The 17,500-nt window shown below is 46.6% G+C and overlaps 1 protein-coding gene across 1 annotated transcript in view; it reads left to right on the top strand.

Annotated features, from left to right (window-relative positions):
* Window positions 1-17,500, top strand: part of slc8a1b (solute carrier family 8 member 1b) — a 108,204-nt gene that overhangs the window by 60,244 nt on the left and 30,460 nt on the right. Inside the window, 2 exon segments of the mRNA XM_076992058.1 lie at window positions 12,415-12,470; window positions 12,473-12,520. Of these exon segments, the coding sequence (XP_076848173.1) occupies window positions 12,415-12,470; window positions 12,473-12,520 (104 nt within the window).

A 17,500-nucleotide genomic window follows, 5' to 3' on the forward strand; every position in this document is an offset into this window, starting at 1 on the left:
TAGTAAATCACTCATCTTAAGAGACGTGTGCTGTGTGAGAGTGTGAGTGCGGTGTGTAGAAGAAGACTCACGCTCCCTGTGAACACAGCACAGCTCGTTACGCTGCACACAAGCACCTTCCAGCGAACGTCCTGACTCAGGACCGAGCGTTTACCCTTTGGCCCGGCGCCTGACCCACTGATGCTGCAGGGAGGGCGTGCAGGTTCTGTCTCCCCACCCCCAACTCTCCCCAAAACAGAGTTTCACAAACATTAACTACCTCATCACTGGAGGCTTGAGGTGCGGTCAGCCCTCACCTTTGACCTTGAGGTTATGAGCGGCGAGAATAGCAGCGATAAGCGCACTCCCACAAACAAACATAGCAGAGCCTGTGGGATCTAGTCACCTTTTTTGAAAATGACTCTTATTCTGAAAGGGGGAACAGGAAGCAGGGTGCTGGGTAAGAGTGTTTTTTTCTGTTTTCGTTGTTTTTTTCAAGGACATAATAGCAGTGCTAGATGTGGGCCCGTTGACTTCAGGACCTGAACAGTGTCCTGTTGGGGCTCAAACCAGCAACCCTGCGGCTGCATGAACTACCTGCTGCCCTGTTCTGTTAACAGTGATGTGTTGTTGACTCCTCACAGTATTTCATCGGCCTCCGTGTTTTACAACATAGGGTGTAGGTTGGCCTTTCATTAGCAGTCTGCCTCTCCCTCCACCCAAAATGTTTACCTTTTCCTCCCTCCACCCAGACCTCTTGCTTTTCAGTGTCCTGTTGGTTGATGGACTTTTTGATCACCATGGTTACACTGGTTTGCTAAAGTGAAGTTTCTGTCGCGCCTAGCACGGCTGTTGTAAACTCTGAGGCGGAGGGTCTGTTAGCATCAGTGGCCACTGGAGCTGAAAACACTTGAACTGGAGGGAGGAGAACACTGCCTCTCCTCCAGTGTGGGAGCTCACCTCCTCCAGTGTGAGAGGTCTCCTCCAGTGTGGGAGGTCTCCTCCAGTGTGGGAGCGCACCTCCTCCAGTGTGAGAGGTCTCCTCCAGTGTGAGAGGTCTCCTCCAGTGTGGGAGCTCACCTCCTCCAGTGTGAGAGGTCTCCTCCAGTGTGAGAGGTCTCCTCCAGTGTGGGAGCTCACCTCCTCCAGTGTGGGAGGTCTCCTCCAGTGTGGGAGGTCTCCTCCAGTGTGGGAGGTGTCCTCCAGTGTGGGAGCTCACCTCCTCCAGTGTGAGAGGTCTCCTCCAGTGTGAGAGGTCTCCTCCAGTGTGGGAGCTCACCTCCTCCAGTGTGAGAGGTCTCCTCCAGTGTGAGAGGTCTCCTCCAGTGTGGGAGCTCACCTCCTCCAGTGTGAGAGGTCTCCTCCAGTGTGAGAGGTCTCCTCCAGTGTGGGAGGTCTCCTCCAGTGTTGGAGCTCACCTCCAGTGTGGGAGGTCTCCTCCAGTGTGGGAGGTCTCCTCCAGTGTGAGAGGTCTCCTCCAGTGTGGGAGGTCTCCTCCAGTGTGAGAGGTCTCCTCCAGTGTGGGAGGTCTCCTCCAGTGTGGGAGCTCACCTCCAGTGTGGGAGGTCTCCTCCAGTGTGGGAGGTCTCCTCCAGTGTGAGAGGTCTCCTCCAGTGTGGGAGGTCTCCTCCAGTGTGGGAGGTCTCCTCCAGTGTGGGAGGTCTCCTCCAGTGTGGGAGCTCACCTCCAGTGTGAGAGGTCTCCTCCAGTGTGAGAGGTCTCCTCCAGTGTGAGAGGTCTCCTCCAGTGTGGAAGGTCTCCTCCAGTGTGGGCTGTAGGGACAGACGTGTATCTCCTGCAGTCTCTGAGCGTAAGCAGCTTGAGACATACTGAGTTACAACAGGAAGTGTCTTGTGTCTCAGCTTTGACCTTAACATTGTCTCAATCTTGGCACAATAATGGTTTCACATGTAACTGGAGTCTTAATTAAGCTTCTCTTTCACTGGTCCATTGGACGATTTAGTTTGTTTGTTGATTTGTCAGTGATTAATTACTTGGTTTGTTGATTCATATGTTGCTTTGTTGGTTTTTTCTTTGTTTCATTTTAATTTCGTGGTTTGTTCATTGGGTTGGTGGTTTGTTGATTCATTAGTGGGTTTGGTGGACACATTCCTTGATATATTTGTTTTCAGGACATTGGTTTATTTAATGGATCAATGATTGGTTGTTCTTTCATTGGTTCATTTGTATTTTAGGAATCCTCTTTAAAAGGCCGTTGTCTAGGGAGTCGTAGCAATGCATTCATGTCCGTGGACATGTTGGTCGTATGGTGCTCTGAGCACAGGAGGTGCAGCGTCTGGCTGCAAGGTCATTTAACAATGTACTACATGTTCAAATCTGTGTGTGTGTGTGTGTGTGTGTGTGTGTGTGTGTGTGTGTGTGTGTGTGTGTGAGTGTGTGTGTGTGTGTGTGTGTGTGTGTGTGAGATGTGTGTGTGTGTGTGTGTGTGTGTGTGTGTGTGTGTGTGTGTGTGTGTGTGTGTGTGTGTGTGTGTGTGTGTGTGTGGAATGTCTTTGGCCTATCTGTCAGCTGTTTTCCACCTGGTTTAAATCCCATCTGCTTTTGCAAGCTATAGAACTACATCTTTATTACAAGGACTCTTGCCTGTCACACACACACACACACACACACACACACACACACACACACACACACACACACACACACACACACACAGGGAGCCTGCACTCCTGTATCTGCTTTTAGTTGCTTTTCGTCTGCACTGCAAATCATATGCAGTTATCCACACATTTGCACTACACACCAGGACACCCACATGCATTTACACATAAACACACACCCATACACACACAGACACACACACAGACACACACACAGGCACACACACACACACACAGAGACACACACAATCTCACACACACACACACACACACACACATACACACACATACACACAAACACACACACACATACACACACACATACACACACACACAATCTCACACACACACACACACACACACACACACACACTCACACACACACACACATACACACACACACACAAACACTCACACATACACACACACACACAAACACTCACACATACACACACACACACACACACACACCTTTTCCCTCCAGAATGTGTTCAGTATGCTTTCCCTGCATTTGCTAAGCACAAAGGATTGTGGGAGTGGGTCCGGCTCTTTTTAGGAGCTGCATTGCATGGGGAGTCCCCTGCTGTTACCACGGTGACAGTCTGAGATGTATGTGGGATCTTGAGAAGGACAGAGGTCAGAGGGTCAAAGCTCTGAGAAACACCCGTATAAGGGCATGAAAACAGAGCAACATTTAGAACCTCTTGCTGCAGCAGTGTGTGTGTGTGTGTGTGTGTGTGTGTGTGTGTGTGTGTGTGTGTGTGTGTGTGTGTGTGTGTGTGTGTGTGTGTGTGTGTGTGTGTGTGTGTGTTTCTCCTCATGTGTTAGCACACACATGTATATTGGGCAGGATACCCTCAGCCACACTGTCCCCGTGGTTACCCTCAGCAACACTGTCCCCGTGGTTACCCTCAGGAACACTGTCCCCTTGGTTACCCTCAGGAACACTGTCCCCGTGGTTACCCTCAGCAACACTGTCCCCGTGGTTACCCTCAGGAACACTGTCCCCGTGGTTACCCTCAGCAACACTGTCCCCGTGGTTACCCTCAGGAACACTGTCCCCGTGGTTACCCTCAGCAACACTGTCCCCACAGACCTCCAGAATACTGCACCTCTGCAGGACACCTGCTAGCGTGTCCCCAGGGGCAGTGGGCCGGTGTGTAGATGGCTGGTCTGTCCACTCTGCCGTAGGTGGGATGGTTAGAGAGCCACAGCAGGTAAAGAGCTGCAGGTGTCACAGGGTTAGTTCAACAGAGCTCTATGTCCCAGTACACTGGGTGCAGGGATGCTCCGCCCAGCTCCGCCCACCTCCTTCCAGCTCCGCCCACCTCCTCCTGTCTGTGTTCCACATGTCTCCCTGAGTCTGAGACTACAGAGGTCAGGAAAGGTCTACAGGAGCGAGATGGAGGCACATTCCTGACCTAAGGACCAGGTCTCACATCCTCCATCTCCATACTCCATCTCCCCTCCTCCCTCCATCTCTCTCCCTTCATCTCTCTCCCTCCATCTCCCCTCCTCCCTTCATCTCCCTCCCTCCATCTCTCTCCCTCCATCCCCTCTCCATCCTCCCATCTCTCTCCCTCCCTCTCCCACTCTCTTCTCCTCCCTCCCTCTCCCCTCCTCCCTCCATCTCTCTCTCCACCTCCCCTCCTCCCTCCATCTCTCTCTCTCCCTCTCCCACTCCCTACTCATCTCTCCATTCACTCTTCCTCTTATAATTCTCTACTCCCAACATCATTTTGTGTTTTTTTTTTTCCTTTTGTGGCCTGGACAGTTTAAATGTGCTGCTATTCCCTCAGGCACAGTTGTACAGGGCCAGTAAACACACACACACACACACACACACACACACACACACACACACACACACACACACACACACACACACACACACGCACACACACACACACACACACACGCACACACAAGTACACACTTTTGGTCTTCAAGTAATTTACTGAGAAAATCTGCTTACTGCAGCTAGAGTCTTGATATATGCTTCTCTCCTGAATGGAAACAGGAAGAAAATGTGTGTGTGTGTGTGTGTGTGTGTGTGTGTGTGTGTGTGTGTGTGTGTGTGTGTGTGTGTGTGTGTGTGTGTGTGTGTGTGTGTGTGTGTGTGTGTGTATGTGTGTGTGTGTGTGTGTGTGTGTGTGGGAGTGCACGCACTGGCCCAAACTATTAAATAGGATTATGTATACCATTTTAACTCTTCCATTTCCAACTCTACCATTTAAAACTTTGCTGTGTGAAATTCTAACTCCACCTTCTCAGAAAGCACTTCAGATCATACATAATTAATGAGCATCTACACACAGCTCATGAATATTAACATGTAATTTTCAGCATTGGGTTTCAATGGTAAAAGAAGTTTGCATTCACACTAACACAAATACACACACACACACACACATTAATCTCTGGGGAAACCTGTTACGCTTATTCTAATTAATTTACTCACTTTAGGCCTGCCTGTCAGAACCTACCCTAGTGGGTGAGTGGGGGGTGGATAGAGATTCAAGAGTAATCGTGAGAATAATGGATGGAGATGAGTTGACAGACATTAGAACTGTGTGAAAATTGGGTCTCCTTGTCTCCTCTGACAATTTCAACTTGTGAAAGTGTGTCAGTTGAAAGTGGAAATCTTCAGTTTGAATTCACCTTGACCCAGAACCCAGAGATTTGACACAGTGATACAGAGATGCAGTGATGCAGGGCATCACACAACACAAACATCACACAATACAACCATCACACAACACAAACATCACACAATACAACCATCACACAAGACAACCATCAGACAACACAACCATCAGACAACACAACCATCACACAACACAAACATCACACAATACAACCATCACACAATACAACCATCACACAACACAACCACCACACAACACAACCACCACACAACACAACCATCACACAACACAACCATCACACAACACAACCATCACACAATACAACCATCACACAATACAACCATCACACAACACAACCATCATACAACACAAACATGACACAACACAACCATCACACAATACAACTGTCACACAACACAACTAGTCAACACAACAGTCAAAAACTGTAGCCAGAACTCTACATTACACCTACACGTTAGCAGAAAAGACCAGCGAGAGGAAATAGAGCCAAACTGAGCTCAGTTAGTGTTTGTGTTTGTGTTCTTCTGTTGGTATTTGTGTTTTTGGCTCATTTGCATGTTCGTTATAACAGGTGGAGTGAAGCAGTTTTGTTTGACCTCTTCAGCCAATCATGCCAAGTTTGTTGCTCTATCAAGTCATTGCATTATTACCTAATGGGCGGCGTCTAAACGCCTAATTACAGTCCTTATGCAAATGCGGGACAGAAACCTGCTACGCTGATCCTCAGACTTTCAAAAGGCCACACTGGCCATGTGAGAGCAGGTGACATTTTATCTTTGTATGCTTTGTTCTGTTCTTAGGTCACTCTAGTATGTGTGTGTGTGTGTGTGTGTACTCGTCTCTCGGCCTCCTTTTCTCTTATTGACCTGTATGCCCTTCATCTTCCTCCCTTTTATCTTTCTACTCTCTCTCTCTCTCTCTCTCTCTCTCTCTCTCTCTCTCTCTCTCTCTTTCTCCTTCTGCTCCCTTTTTCGCACTCATTCCATTATTCCAGAAGGTCTGCTTTTGTTTCACATATACGATCAATATGTGCAAGGAGGGGTGTGTGTGTGTGTGTGTGTGTGTGTGTGTGTGTGTGTGTGTGTGTGTGTGTGTGTGTGTGTGTGTGTGTGTGTGTGTGTGTAGATGATGATGGAGAGCAGAGCCGGAGTGGCTAATCGGGAGATTCGGGAGGATTCCCGAAGGGGCCGGCTCATGTCAATCTCTAGTTTTGACCGATTGGGAGGGGAAAATAATTTTGGGCCGGATTTGGGCATGAAACTCCCGGGCTGAAAAAGTGTCCCACTCCGGCCCTGATGGAGAGTGTGTGCGTGTGAGAGAGAGTGTGTAATAACCTGAGCACAGTAGTATATTGTCAGAGGGACATTTGTTTGCTTGAAGATCGTTGCAGGCAAGAATATCTGTCCGCACACAATCAGGTGATTTTTGCTGTCACACACACACAGATGTACATGTGCACAAATACCAGAGTTCTCATTCTTCGCAAATGTGAATGTTCTACGTAAGGAGCGTTAGTGGGACACAGATGGGGTGTTGGGGGTGTTTGTGGGGAGTTTGTGGGGTGTTGGGGTGTTTGTGGGGACTTTAGTGGGGTGTTGGGTGTGCATTTGTGGATTTTAGTGGGATGTTGGGGGGCGCAGATGGGGTGTTGGGGGTGTTGGGGTTTTTGGGGTGTTGGGGGGTGGTGGGATTTTTGGGGTGTTTGGGGGGTGGTGGGTTTTTTGGGGTGTTAGTGGGGTGTTGGGGGTGGTGGGGTGTTGGGGGTTTTAGTGGGGTGTTGAGGGTTTTAGTGGGGTGTTGGGGTGTTTGTGGGGACTTTAGTGGGGTGTTGGGTGTGTTGTGTTTTTGTGGATTTTAGTGGGATGTTGGGGGGCGCAGATGGGGTGTTGGGGGGTGGTGGAATTTTTGGGGTGTTTGGGGGGTGGTGGGGTTTTTGGGGTGTTAGTGGGGTGTTGGGGGTGGTGGGGTTTTTGGGGTGTTAGTGGGGTGTTGGGGCTGTTGGGGGGTTGTGGGGTTTTTGGGGTGTTGGGGGTGGTAGGATTTTTGGGGTGTTTGGGGGGTGGTGGGGTTTTTGGGGTGTTAGTGGGGTGTTGGGGGTGGTGGGGTTTTTGGGGTGTTAGTGGGGTGTTGGGGCTGTTGGGGGGTGGTGGGATTTTTGGGGTTGTTAGTGGGGTGTTGGGGTGTTAGTGGGGAGTTGGGGGTGTTAGGGTGTTAGTGGGGAAGGGGTTGGTTATGTTTAGTTGGCTTTGTGGATTACTTCTTAACTATGGCAAATATACTACATTACAAACACACGCAGCAGACCAAAGATAAATGTGTATTTCATCTCTCCCTCAGTTGGCCTCTCTGCTCTCTGTTAGGCCTGGAAAACACACACACACACGCATGCGCACACACATACATGTACACGTGGACACACACATGCGCACACACTTACATGTACACACACATATGCACACACGCACACAAGCTCATATTTACTCAGTCCATCTTCAGCATTTCAAAAGGACGTGCTGTGAATGTTAAACACAGTCAATCACATTCTTTTGTTCTGTCTGTCTGTATCTTTGACACACAAGCACACACACACACACACACACACACACACACACACACACACACACACACACACACACACACCACTGTGTTGTGGCTTTTCAGCCTAATTAAAGGAGCTCTGTTTTGCCTTTCTTGAGTGGTTGCTAAGTGTAGATCTCATTGCCAGAAAATGTTCCAGGGAGTTTGTGTGTGTGTGTGTGTGTGTGTGTGTGTGTGTGTGTGTGTGTGTGTGTGTGTGTGTGTGTGTGTGTGTGTGTGTGTGTGGGTGTGTGTGTGTGTGTGTGTGTGTGTGTGTGTGTGTGTGTGTGTGTGTGTGTGTGTGTGTACACTTTGGATGCCAGTACATGTAATGCCTGTATATGCAACAGCTGATAGCCTCACCCATGTCGTCATCTGTACTCATGTTGTGTATCCTGTGTGTTACACATGTTGTGTGTGCTGTGTGTTACAGTGTGTACTGTATGTGGTGTATTATGGGGTGTAGTGTATGTGGTGTATTATGGGGTGTAGTGTATGTGGTGTATTATGGGGTGTAGTGTATGTGGTGTATTATGGGGTGTAGTGTATGTGGTGTATTATGAGGTGTAGTGTATGTGGTGTATTATGGGGTGTACTATATGTGGTGTATTATGGGGTGTACTGTATGTGGTGTATTATGGGGTGTAGTGTATGTGGTGTATTATGGGGTGTATGGGGTGTATTATGGGGTATGTATGCAACATTTTGGTCTTACAGGGCTTGTTTGGTATGTGCTGCAGTGCAGTGTCTCAAGCAGGAGACAGTGGGGCAGTTTGTACTGTACAGAATGGCCTGCTGGTGGGTACAGGCCACAGGTGGGTACATAATAATGTGGTGTATTATGGGGTGTAGTGTATGTAGTGTATGTGGTGTATTATGGGCAGTGATGGCCAAGTTACCTTGAAAAAGTAATCCGATTACTGATTACTGATTACTCCTTTTAAAAGTAACTTAGTTACGTTACTGATTACTTGATTTTAAAAGTAACTACGTTAGATTACAAGTTACTTTAGTAGTTACATTCAGCAGCAAAAATAATTTTTCCAATACTCACTTTATTGGAAGTGCATTTTTAACAGTAACAATGTATTGAAGCAGGTTCGGTAACCGAGGCAGAAACTGCTTAATCCAAAAATCCGAGGAGGGAAACTTTATTGATAACGCAACCCTGGCGCGCGCCGTCGCCGCCCCCCCCAGTGTCACTTAAAGGGCAAGACTCGCCGTGAGGAGTAGGAGTCGCTACAGTATCTCCTGACATTACGTTTGTGTAGCTGCGCGGTATTATTTGTAAATTTTTTTGTAAACGTAATACAAGCGAACTGTTCAGTCAGACAGCTTGTGAAACGAAATACCATTACAATTTCAAGCATTTTAATAAAGTAGGCTACGTTAGTCAAAAATTCCAGCACTTTTCAAACGTGGAACACAAAGCAACAATAAAGTTCTTCAGGTAAATGTTCCTTCCCCTGTTTTTGAGGGGTGTTTCTTTATACTACCACATATTGTTACGGGAGGACACGCAAAAAATGACTTGTAAAACGTGCTCGCGCTTTCACAGGGTCGCGCGCAGCGTGCGGAGTCGAGCGCTACGGTCAGAGACCAAAAGTAGAACTGACCAAGAAGAAAGCAAAAATATATATTTTTACTAGGGAAAATAAAAATAGTAACGCACAGTTATTTGGATAAGTAACTTAATCTGATTACTGGGACTGGAAATAGTAGCGCGTTATATTACTCGTTACCGAAAAAAGTGGTAAGATTAGAGTAACGCGTTACTAAGTAACGCGTTACTGACATCACTGATTATGGGGTGTATGGGGTGTAGTGTATGTGGTGTATTATGGGGTGTAGTGTATGTGGTGTATTATGGGGTGTATGGGGGTGTAGTGTATGTGGTGTATTATGAGGTGTAGTGTATGTGGTGTATTATGGGGTGTACTATATGTGGTGTATTATGGGGTGTACTGTATGTTGGTGTATTATGGGTGTAGTGTATGTGGGTATTATGGGGTGTATGGGGTGTAGTGTATGTGGTGTATTATGGGGTGTAGTGTATGTGGTGTATTATGAGGTGTAGTGTATGTGGTGTATTATGGGGGTGTACTATATGTGGTGTATTATGGGGTGTACTGTATGTGGTGTATTATGGGGTGTAGTGTATGTGGTGTATTATGGGGTGTATGGGGTGTATTATGGGGTATGTATGCAACATTTTGGTCTTACAGGGCTTGTTTGGTATGTGCTGCAGTGCAGTGGTCTCAAGCAGGAGACAGTGGGGCAGTTTGTACTGTACAGAATGGCCTGCTGGTGGGTACAGGCCCCCCAGTGTGGCCCCCAGTGTGGCCCCCCAGTGCTTGGAGCCATAGTGGCTCTGGGCTTCAGCAGAGTGAAGGGTTTGGGGAATGAACGCAGTCTGATTTACTGCACACACACACACACACACACACACACACACACACACACGTCCAGCTCATCAGGAAGAAGGAAGAGAGATACAGGCAGTTAGGTGTGTGTGTGTGTGTGTGTGTGTATGTGTGTGTGTGTGTGTGTGTGTGTGAGAGAGAGAGGAGAGAGAGAGAGAGAGAGATGTTAAATGGCAGAAGGCTGGAAGCGTCTGAGTGAGCCCAGTCCACAAACACATGTATCATGACAGTAGCGAGCAGCCCCTCACAAGCTCACAGCACCCTCAGTACGACGAGATACGATATACAACATCACCATATATACACATACATGTGCCTTCCAGCTCAGCCGCCATGTGTGTGCCTCTGGAAACAACCGGATCATTCCGGCTTAGTCAGAGCTTGTGTTGCCATGACGTCCATGGAATGTAGCGGACGTTAAAATGTCACCGAAAAGAAAGAAAAAACCGGACGAGGCGCAGCGGCCCACGTTTGCCAGTGCGCTGTCCTTCGAACCGTCTGCCGCACGTCTCGGGCTTTCTCCTTCTGTTTCTCGTCCTCTTTCGCTCACCTTCCCTCTGTGGCTGCTGACCGCTGGGCCCTCCTACGCCCACTCATCTTCCTGGCTTGCTCTTGTGCTATAAACGATCCTCACCTCTCCTCCGTTCTCCTGGTTATTCCGCGTTATTTTAGCCGTGGTGCGCGATGGTGAATAAGTGGGAAGTGATTACTATGCACTGGTGAATTCAGGCTGAGTGGCGTGTGAGCTTTACAGTGAGAAAACGTGACCAGTTCCCACACGCGCCGAGTCACGCAAACGTAAAGAATGTAAATGTAAACAAATGTAAAGCAGCTCTTCAACTAACCGGCGTGTTCCTCAGGCCTCCGTGTCACTCTGCACCTCCGAACAGATGCTTGCGGTGCAGGAGACCTAACGTCTTGTTTGTGATTTGCATTGCTTCAAGCGCGTACTTAGACATACGCAGTGAATGGTTTTCAAGCGCGTACTTAGACATACGCAGTGAATGGTTCAGTGATAATGCAGCATGTCTGCAAATCCCTCAAATCCATTTTAAGGTTATTTAAAGAAGTACTTCACCTAAAACGATAATGAGGGCACCAATGAATAACAATTAGATTGAGCTAATTAGCATAATACTAATTGGTGGCTAGAGCTTAATTGTTATTTTCAGTAATAGCATTTTGGGACAAAGTACTTTTCTAATCTAGTCAAAAGTAGTTTGGTTAAAGTCAGTAACTAATGAACTTCCAAATGAGAACTTATATTGGTTTGAAAATTAACACAGTTAAGTTTGTGTTAATTTTGCCCCTTCAAAATATGACAACCACAGTCCAGCCTGAATTCACCTGTGCAGATCTTTACAGGAGAGATCAGGGTTCAGTGTAACGTTTTAGTTATTAGTATATTAGTAACAGTGTTAACATTTTTATGTTATGACATTCAAGGTTTCCAAGCATCACAGTTTCATATTACAGTAATGATATTCACCAGGTTATTGGCAGGCCTTGTGATGGTGGGAGGTGAATGCCTTTCTGTAACGGTGACCATGTTCACAGCACTCCGACACCTTCTACAGGGCAGGACCTCAAACACATTCTCCAGAATCAGTTTACCCAGCGAGCGGTATACAGCCTGGTGTCATCAGTCTTGTGGTAGCCGTCATCAGTTTATATTGGGTTTCATGCAGTGGCTAAGAAAAAACAGTATTGGGCTGTGTGTGTGTGTGTGTGTGTGTGTGTGTGTGTGTGTGTGTGTGTGTGTGTGTGTGTGTGTGTGTGTGTGTGTGTGTGTGTGTGTTTGTGTGTGTGTGTGTGTGTGTGTGTTGTGTGTGTGTGTGTGTGTGTGTGTGTGTGTCTGTGTGTGTGTGTGTGTGTGTGTGTGTGTGTGTGTGTGTGAGTGTGTGTGTGTGTGGTGTGTGTGTGTGTGTGTGTGTTTGTGTGTGTGTGTGTGTGTGTCGTGTGGTCTTTCTTCCTACTCTTTTCCATGTGCGTCTCCTGCCTCTGTTTCCCGCTTGTGGGTGATGCATGATTTGAATCTCTTGCTCTTTTTTCCCTTACTAGTCTGTTGTTTCCTCACTCTCTTCCTCTTCTCTTTTTCTCTTTTCTTCCACTTCCTCTCTCTTCTCCCTCCCTCTCTTCCTCCAGCAAAACGGTAAAAGTAAGGATCATCGACGATGAGGAGTATGAGAAAAACAAGAGCTTCTCCTGGAGATCGGAGAACCGCAGCTCATAGAGACCAATGAGAAGAAAGGTGGGGGGCGTGGCCTGAGCAAAGGCCAGCCAGCCTCCACACCAGCAGGGGGAGACAGAGAGAGGGCAGGGAGAAACACACACACACACACACACACACACACACACACACACACACACACACACACACACACACTCACCACACTCACACAGACAAGCATGCCTCTCTGAGCTCCCTCATCATGGTGTGGACTCTCGTGGATGTTCATCGCCCACCATCCTTCAGTCCGGCCCCTGTGTGTGTGTGTGTGTGTGTGTGTGTGTGTGTGTGTGTGTGTGTGTGTGTGTGTGTGTGTGTGTGTGTGTGTGTGTGCGTGTGTGTGTGTATCATGCATGGTTCCAACTCCCTTGCCTGTTGTCTTGTCTCTGCAGGAAGACGATCTTGGTCAGGGTTCTCGATCGTGAGGAGTACAATAAGCAGAGCAGCTTTTATTTAGTGCTGGAGACCCCGCAGTGGTGGAGGAGAGGACGCACAGGGACACAGAGGTTCCTCTCTCTCTCTCTCTCTCTCTCTCTCCTCTCTCTCTCTCTCTCTCTCTCCTCTCTCTCTCTCTCTCTCTCTCTCTCTCTCTCTCCCTCTCTCTCTCTCTCTCTCTCTCTCTCTCTCTCTCTCTCTCTCTCATCTCTCTCTCTCATCTCTCTCTCTCTCTCTCTCTCTCTCCTCTCTCTCTCTCTCCTCATCTCTCCCTCTCCTCTCTCTCTCTCTCTCTCTCTCTCTCTCTCTCTCTCTCTCTCTCTCTCTCTCTCTCTCCCTTTCTGCCTCTTTCTCTCTCTCTTTCTCTCTCCTTTATTCCTCTGTGCTCTTCACTAGTGTCTCTCTCTCTCTCCTCCCGTCTGCCTGGTGTCCTACCAATCTCAAAAGGTTTTGTGGTATCTCATTAGTGGTCATTTATTAATACAGCACACACACACACACACACACACACACACACACACACACACACGCAAATCTAAAATGCATAGGAACAGGAAAAACCCTGCTCCAGAAAGAATGATTTTATTATGAACATATTTGTTTTGCTTTACTGGTCACTATAAGAGATTATTCCAGCATTAATTGTGAGGATATTATGAATCTAAACTGTCCCAGGCAGCTCAGTGGGAGAAATGGCTTCTGACCACCACCGGGGTCGTTATCAGACATCTATGTTCTCGTAGGTTTCCCCTCACCACTGTGTCTGTGGTTAATCCGTATGATTTATTAACCGTTGGGGTATGTTTATTGATTCAGATAAAGGGTTTTATATAGCAACAATAAGATATTCCATTAAAATAATTACAGGATAGTACTCAGACACTGGAAACTTCAGAACATATGATGTTGCAAATTATAAACACAGCTCAAAGATAGGTCAGATGATAAGTCAGAAGAGAGAGAGAGAGAGAGTAGGGAGAAAGAGAGAGAGGGAGAGAGTGAGGGCGGGGGAAGAGTGAGAGAGATTGGGCTGAAGACAGACAGGGGGGCAGAGAGGGAGGGAGTGAAAGAGAGAGAGAATACAGGGTGAGTAAACTAATTTAGTTAACTGATTTGATAAAGACTTTTTTTTCTTTATTTGTTATTCAAACATTTATTTACCAGAATGCAGGCACGCACACCCACACACACATGCGCACACACACATGCACGCACACACACACACGCACACACATGCATGCACACACACATAAACACACACACATACGCGCACACACATGTGCGCACACACGCGCACGCACACACCCACACACACACACATAAAACCACATAAAACTGCTGAACTCTTATACTCACTCAAATGTTTCTATACAGAATATCTGAATAAACCTAACCATAACCACTTAATTGTGCACACAGCAAAACACACTCACACACACGCATGCGCACGCACACTCACACAAACGCATGCGCACACACACTCACACACACGCATGCGCACACACACACACAAATCACTGTGCCAAATGTTTTAGTCAGTTTAAATGATTTGTGTTCATGGGCAGGACTGTAATGTTTACAGAATATACATCAAGTGTTTATAACAGTTCTCATTAGAGCCTACAGAAGAATCATCGAGGAGAGAGAGAGAGAGAGAGAGGAGAGAGAGAGAGAGAGAGAGAGAGAGAGATGATGGAAGAGAGACAGATAGAGAGAGATGATGGAAGAGAGAGACATATAGACAGATAACAGGACAGAGGCAGATAGAGAGATGACAGGAGAGACGACGAGAGAGACAGATAGACACAGAGATGACAGGAGAGAGAGACAGATAGAGAGAGACAGATAGAGAGAGACAGATAGACACAGAGATGACAGGAGAGAGAGACAGATAGAGAGAGAGATGACAGGATAGAGACAGATAGAGAGAGACAGATAGAGTGAGACAGATAGAGTGAGAGATGACAGGAGAGAGACAGATAGAGAGAGACAGATATAGAGAGACAAATAGAGAGAGATGACAGGATAGAGACAGATAGAGAGAGACAGATATAGAGAGACAAATAGAGAGAGAGATGACAGGATAGAGACAGATAGAGAGAGACAGATATAGAGAGACAAATAGAGAGAGATGACAGGATAGAGACAGATAGAGAGAGACAGATAGAGAGAGACAAATAGAGAGAGATGACAGGATAGAGGACAGATAGAGAGAGACAGATAGAGAGAGATAGATAGAGAGACAGATATAGAGAGAGATGACAGGATAGAGACAGATAGAGAGAGATAGATAGAGAGACAGATATAGAGAGAGATGACCAGGAGAGAGAGATAGATAGAGAGACATATATATAGAGAGAGAGAGAGATGACAGGACAGCAGACGCGTACAGCTACTGTCACTCCTCCAGGCTCTGGCAAACAACAGGTCACTTTCCTGTCATGTGCAGCTGTGTGTGTGTGTGTGTGTGTGTGTGTGTGTGTGTGTGTGTGTGTGTGTGTGTGTGTGTGTGAAAGACAGACAGAGAGAGAGAGAAAGAGAGAGAGAGAGACTATGTTCTTACTGAGCTGCAGCAGATTAAAGTGGTTCTGTTAAGTATGTGGAACAGATTTGTTCTGTGAAGGAAAACCTTGACAGCAATACATGGGTCGAGCCCAGAACCCAGACACTCCACATGGCCCAGGATGGTTAATGACATGATACTGTGTCAATACTGTGACCATTTAAATCATTACTAATATGAACCAACTAATTTGAGTTATGTTGCTTTCAGTCCTTTAGCTTGAACACATCACATTTGTTTGTAATGGTTTCACCATTTTTACTTTTTGCCTTTGAATAAAACAACAAAGTCTAAGATTAGTTAACAATGTGTGCATTAGAAAAAAAACTGCCATTTAAGCTTCACAAACACACCATGGCAACTAATTAGCTGCAAACATCAATTTTATAAACCATCACTCGAAAAGATTAATTACAGATTTTGAGTCCAGGATCATGTCACTCCAGATCATGTGACCTGCTCTCTGGTGCAGCGGCTTGTGAAGACAAGCACAGACTTTGGCTTAGTAATGTGTTGGTTTCAAACCAAATGTACACTGATAAGTTGTTTAGGTGTTAGTAGGATTACATAAACAAAAAATAAGAACACAAAACCAGTATGTAATGCCCATTGAACTTAAATGAAAAGCTTGCAAAAAAGCTGAAAATAGCTGATGATGACAACAGCAGTATGTGTGTTCGTGACGTCATTTACTGCTTAAATCTGATAATCAGACTCAGTGAGGGATGGACTCTCATTTGGTGCAATAGATAGATAGATAGATAGATAGATAGATAGATAGATAGATAGATAGATAGATAGATAGATAGATAGATAGATAGATAGATAGATAGATAGATAGATAGATAGATAGATAGATATGGCCCATTACACACACACGCATGCGTGCAACGCGCACATACACACAGACACACACACACAAACACAGTAATTTTCATTAGTCACGCCATGCCTGGTTGGCTGGGTTGGTTAAGGTCATTACACAGAGGTTTGTTACTGTAATAACTAATTAACGCCGCCCAATTAGCAAGACCAATTAGCATAAAACACACTACAGGCTCTCAACGGCCTCCAAACACCCGACGTGAAGTCTACAATAACACCAGAGAGCTCTTCTCTAATACAGCACATGTACCTCACACAAGATGTGTTTCTCGTGCTCTCTTACACCCGCACGCACACAAGCTCACACACAAACGCAAACACACAGAGTGCAGTTGGTGAAGTGGGACAGTGTCAGGCGAGGATAAACAAAGCCGTCTTTAATGGCGTCCTCACAGAGACCAACACCAGATCAGCTCCCATTAAGCTCAGTGATTCTCACACGTCTGGAGGGATCGGTGGGTAGAACAGCTGAATGGATAGAGGGCCTTTAATGAAGCCTCTTCCTGCCTCTTATAGATACAAATATAGTGGGGCGGAGAAAAAGACAAAGAGAGAGAGACAGAAAGAGAGAGAGAGAGAGGGGGGAGACGGTCAAAGACAGAGTAACCCTCCTGCTCATTAACATCACTGTAATTGCTGATCATGTCAATCTAGTGTCCATCAGACTGTCTGACCCCTCCCCCCACCGCACACACACACACACACACACGTATAATCACACTCGGGTTCGAGAGACCTTGGCCCTGTTCTCATGGTGTTCATCGGCCCCCTAATTAAATCTCAGTCTGAACGACACAAAGGTTAAGCCACATTTCACACAAGCATTTGCTCTGTTTGATGTGTTTAAATCTGATATGCATACGCACATGCATGCACAGACTTATATATACAGGGGGAGAGAGAGAGAGAGAGAGAGAGAGAGAAAGAGAGAGATGGAGGGAGAGAGAAGAAGGAGATAGAGAGAGTGGGGGGGGGGGGCTATTTAAACACGCTTAAATCCCGTAGTTAAGGATTCAGTCTTAACTATTCAGTCTTTGATCACTAATGCACTATTAACTCCTCTGTTACCACAACCAAGAGCGCCACTCTGATGTCTGAACCATATCAGAACCATATCA

This window comes from Brachyhypopomus gauderio, unplaced genomic scaffold (assembly GCF_052324685.1).
Source record: "Brachyhypopomus gauderio isolate BG-103 unplaced genomic scaffold, BGAUD_0.2 sc89, whole genome shotgun sequence".
NCBI classification, from domain to species: domain Eukaryota; kingdom Metazoa; phylum Chordata; class Actinopteri; order Gymnotiformes; family Hypopomidae; genus Brachyhypopomus; species Brachyhypopomus gauderio.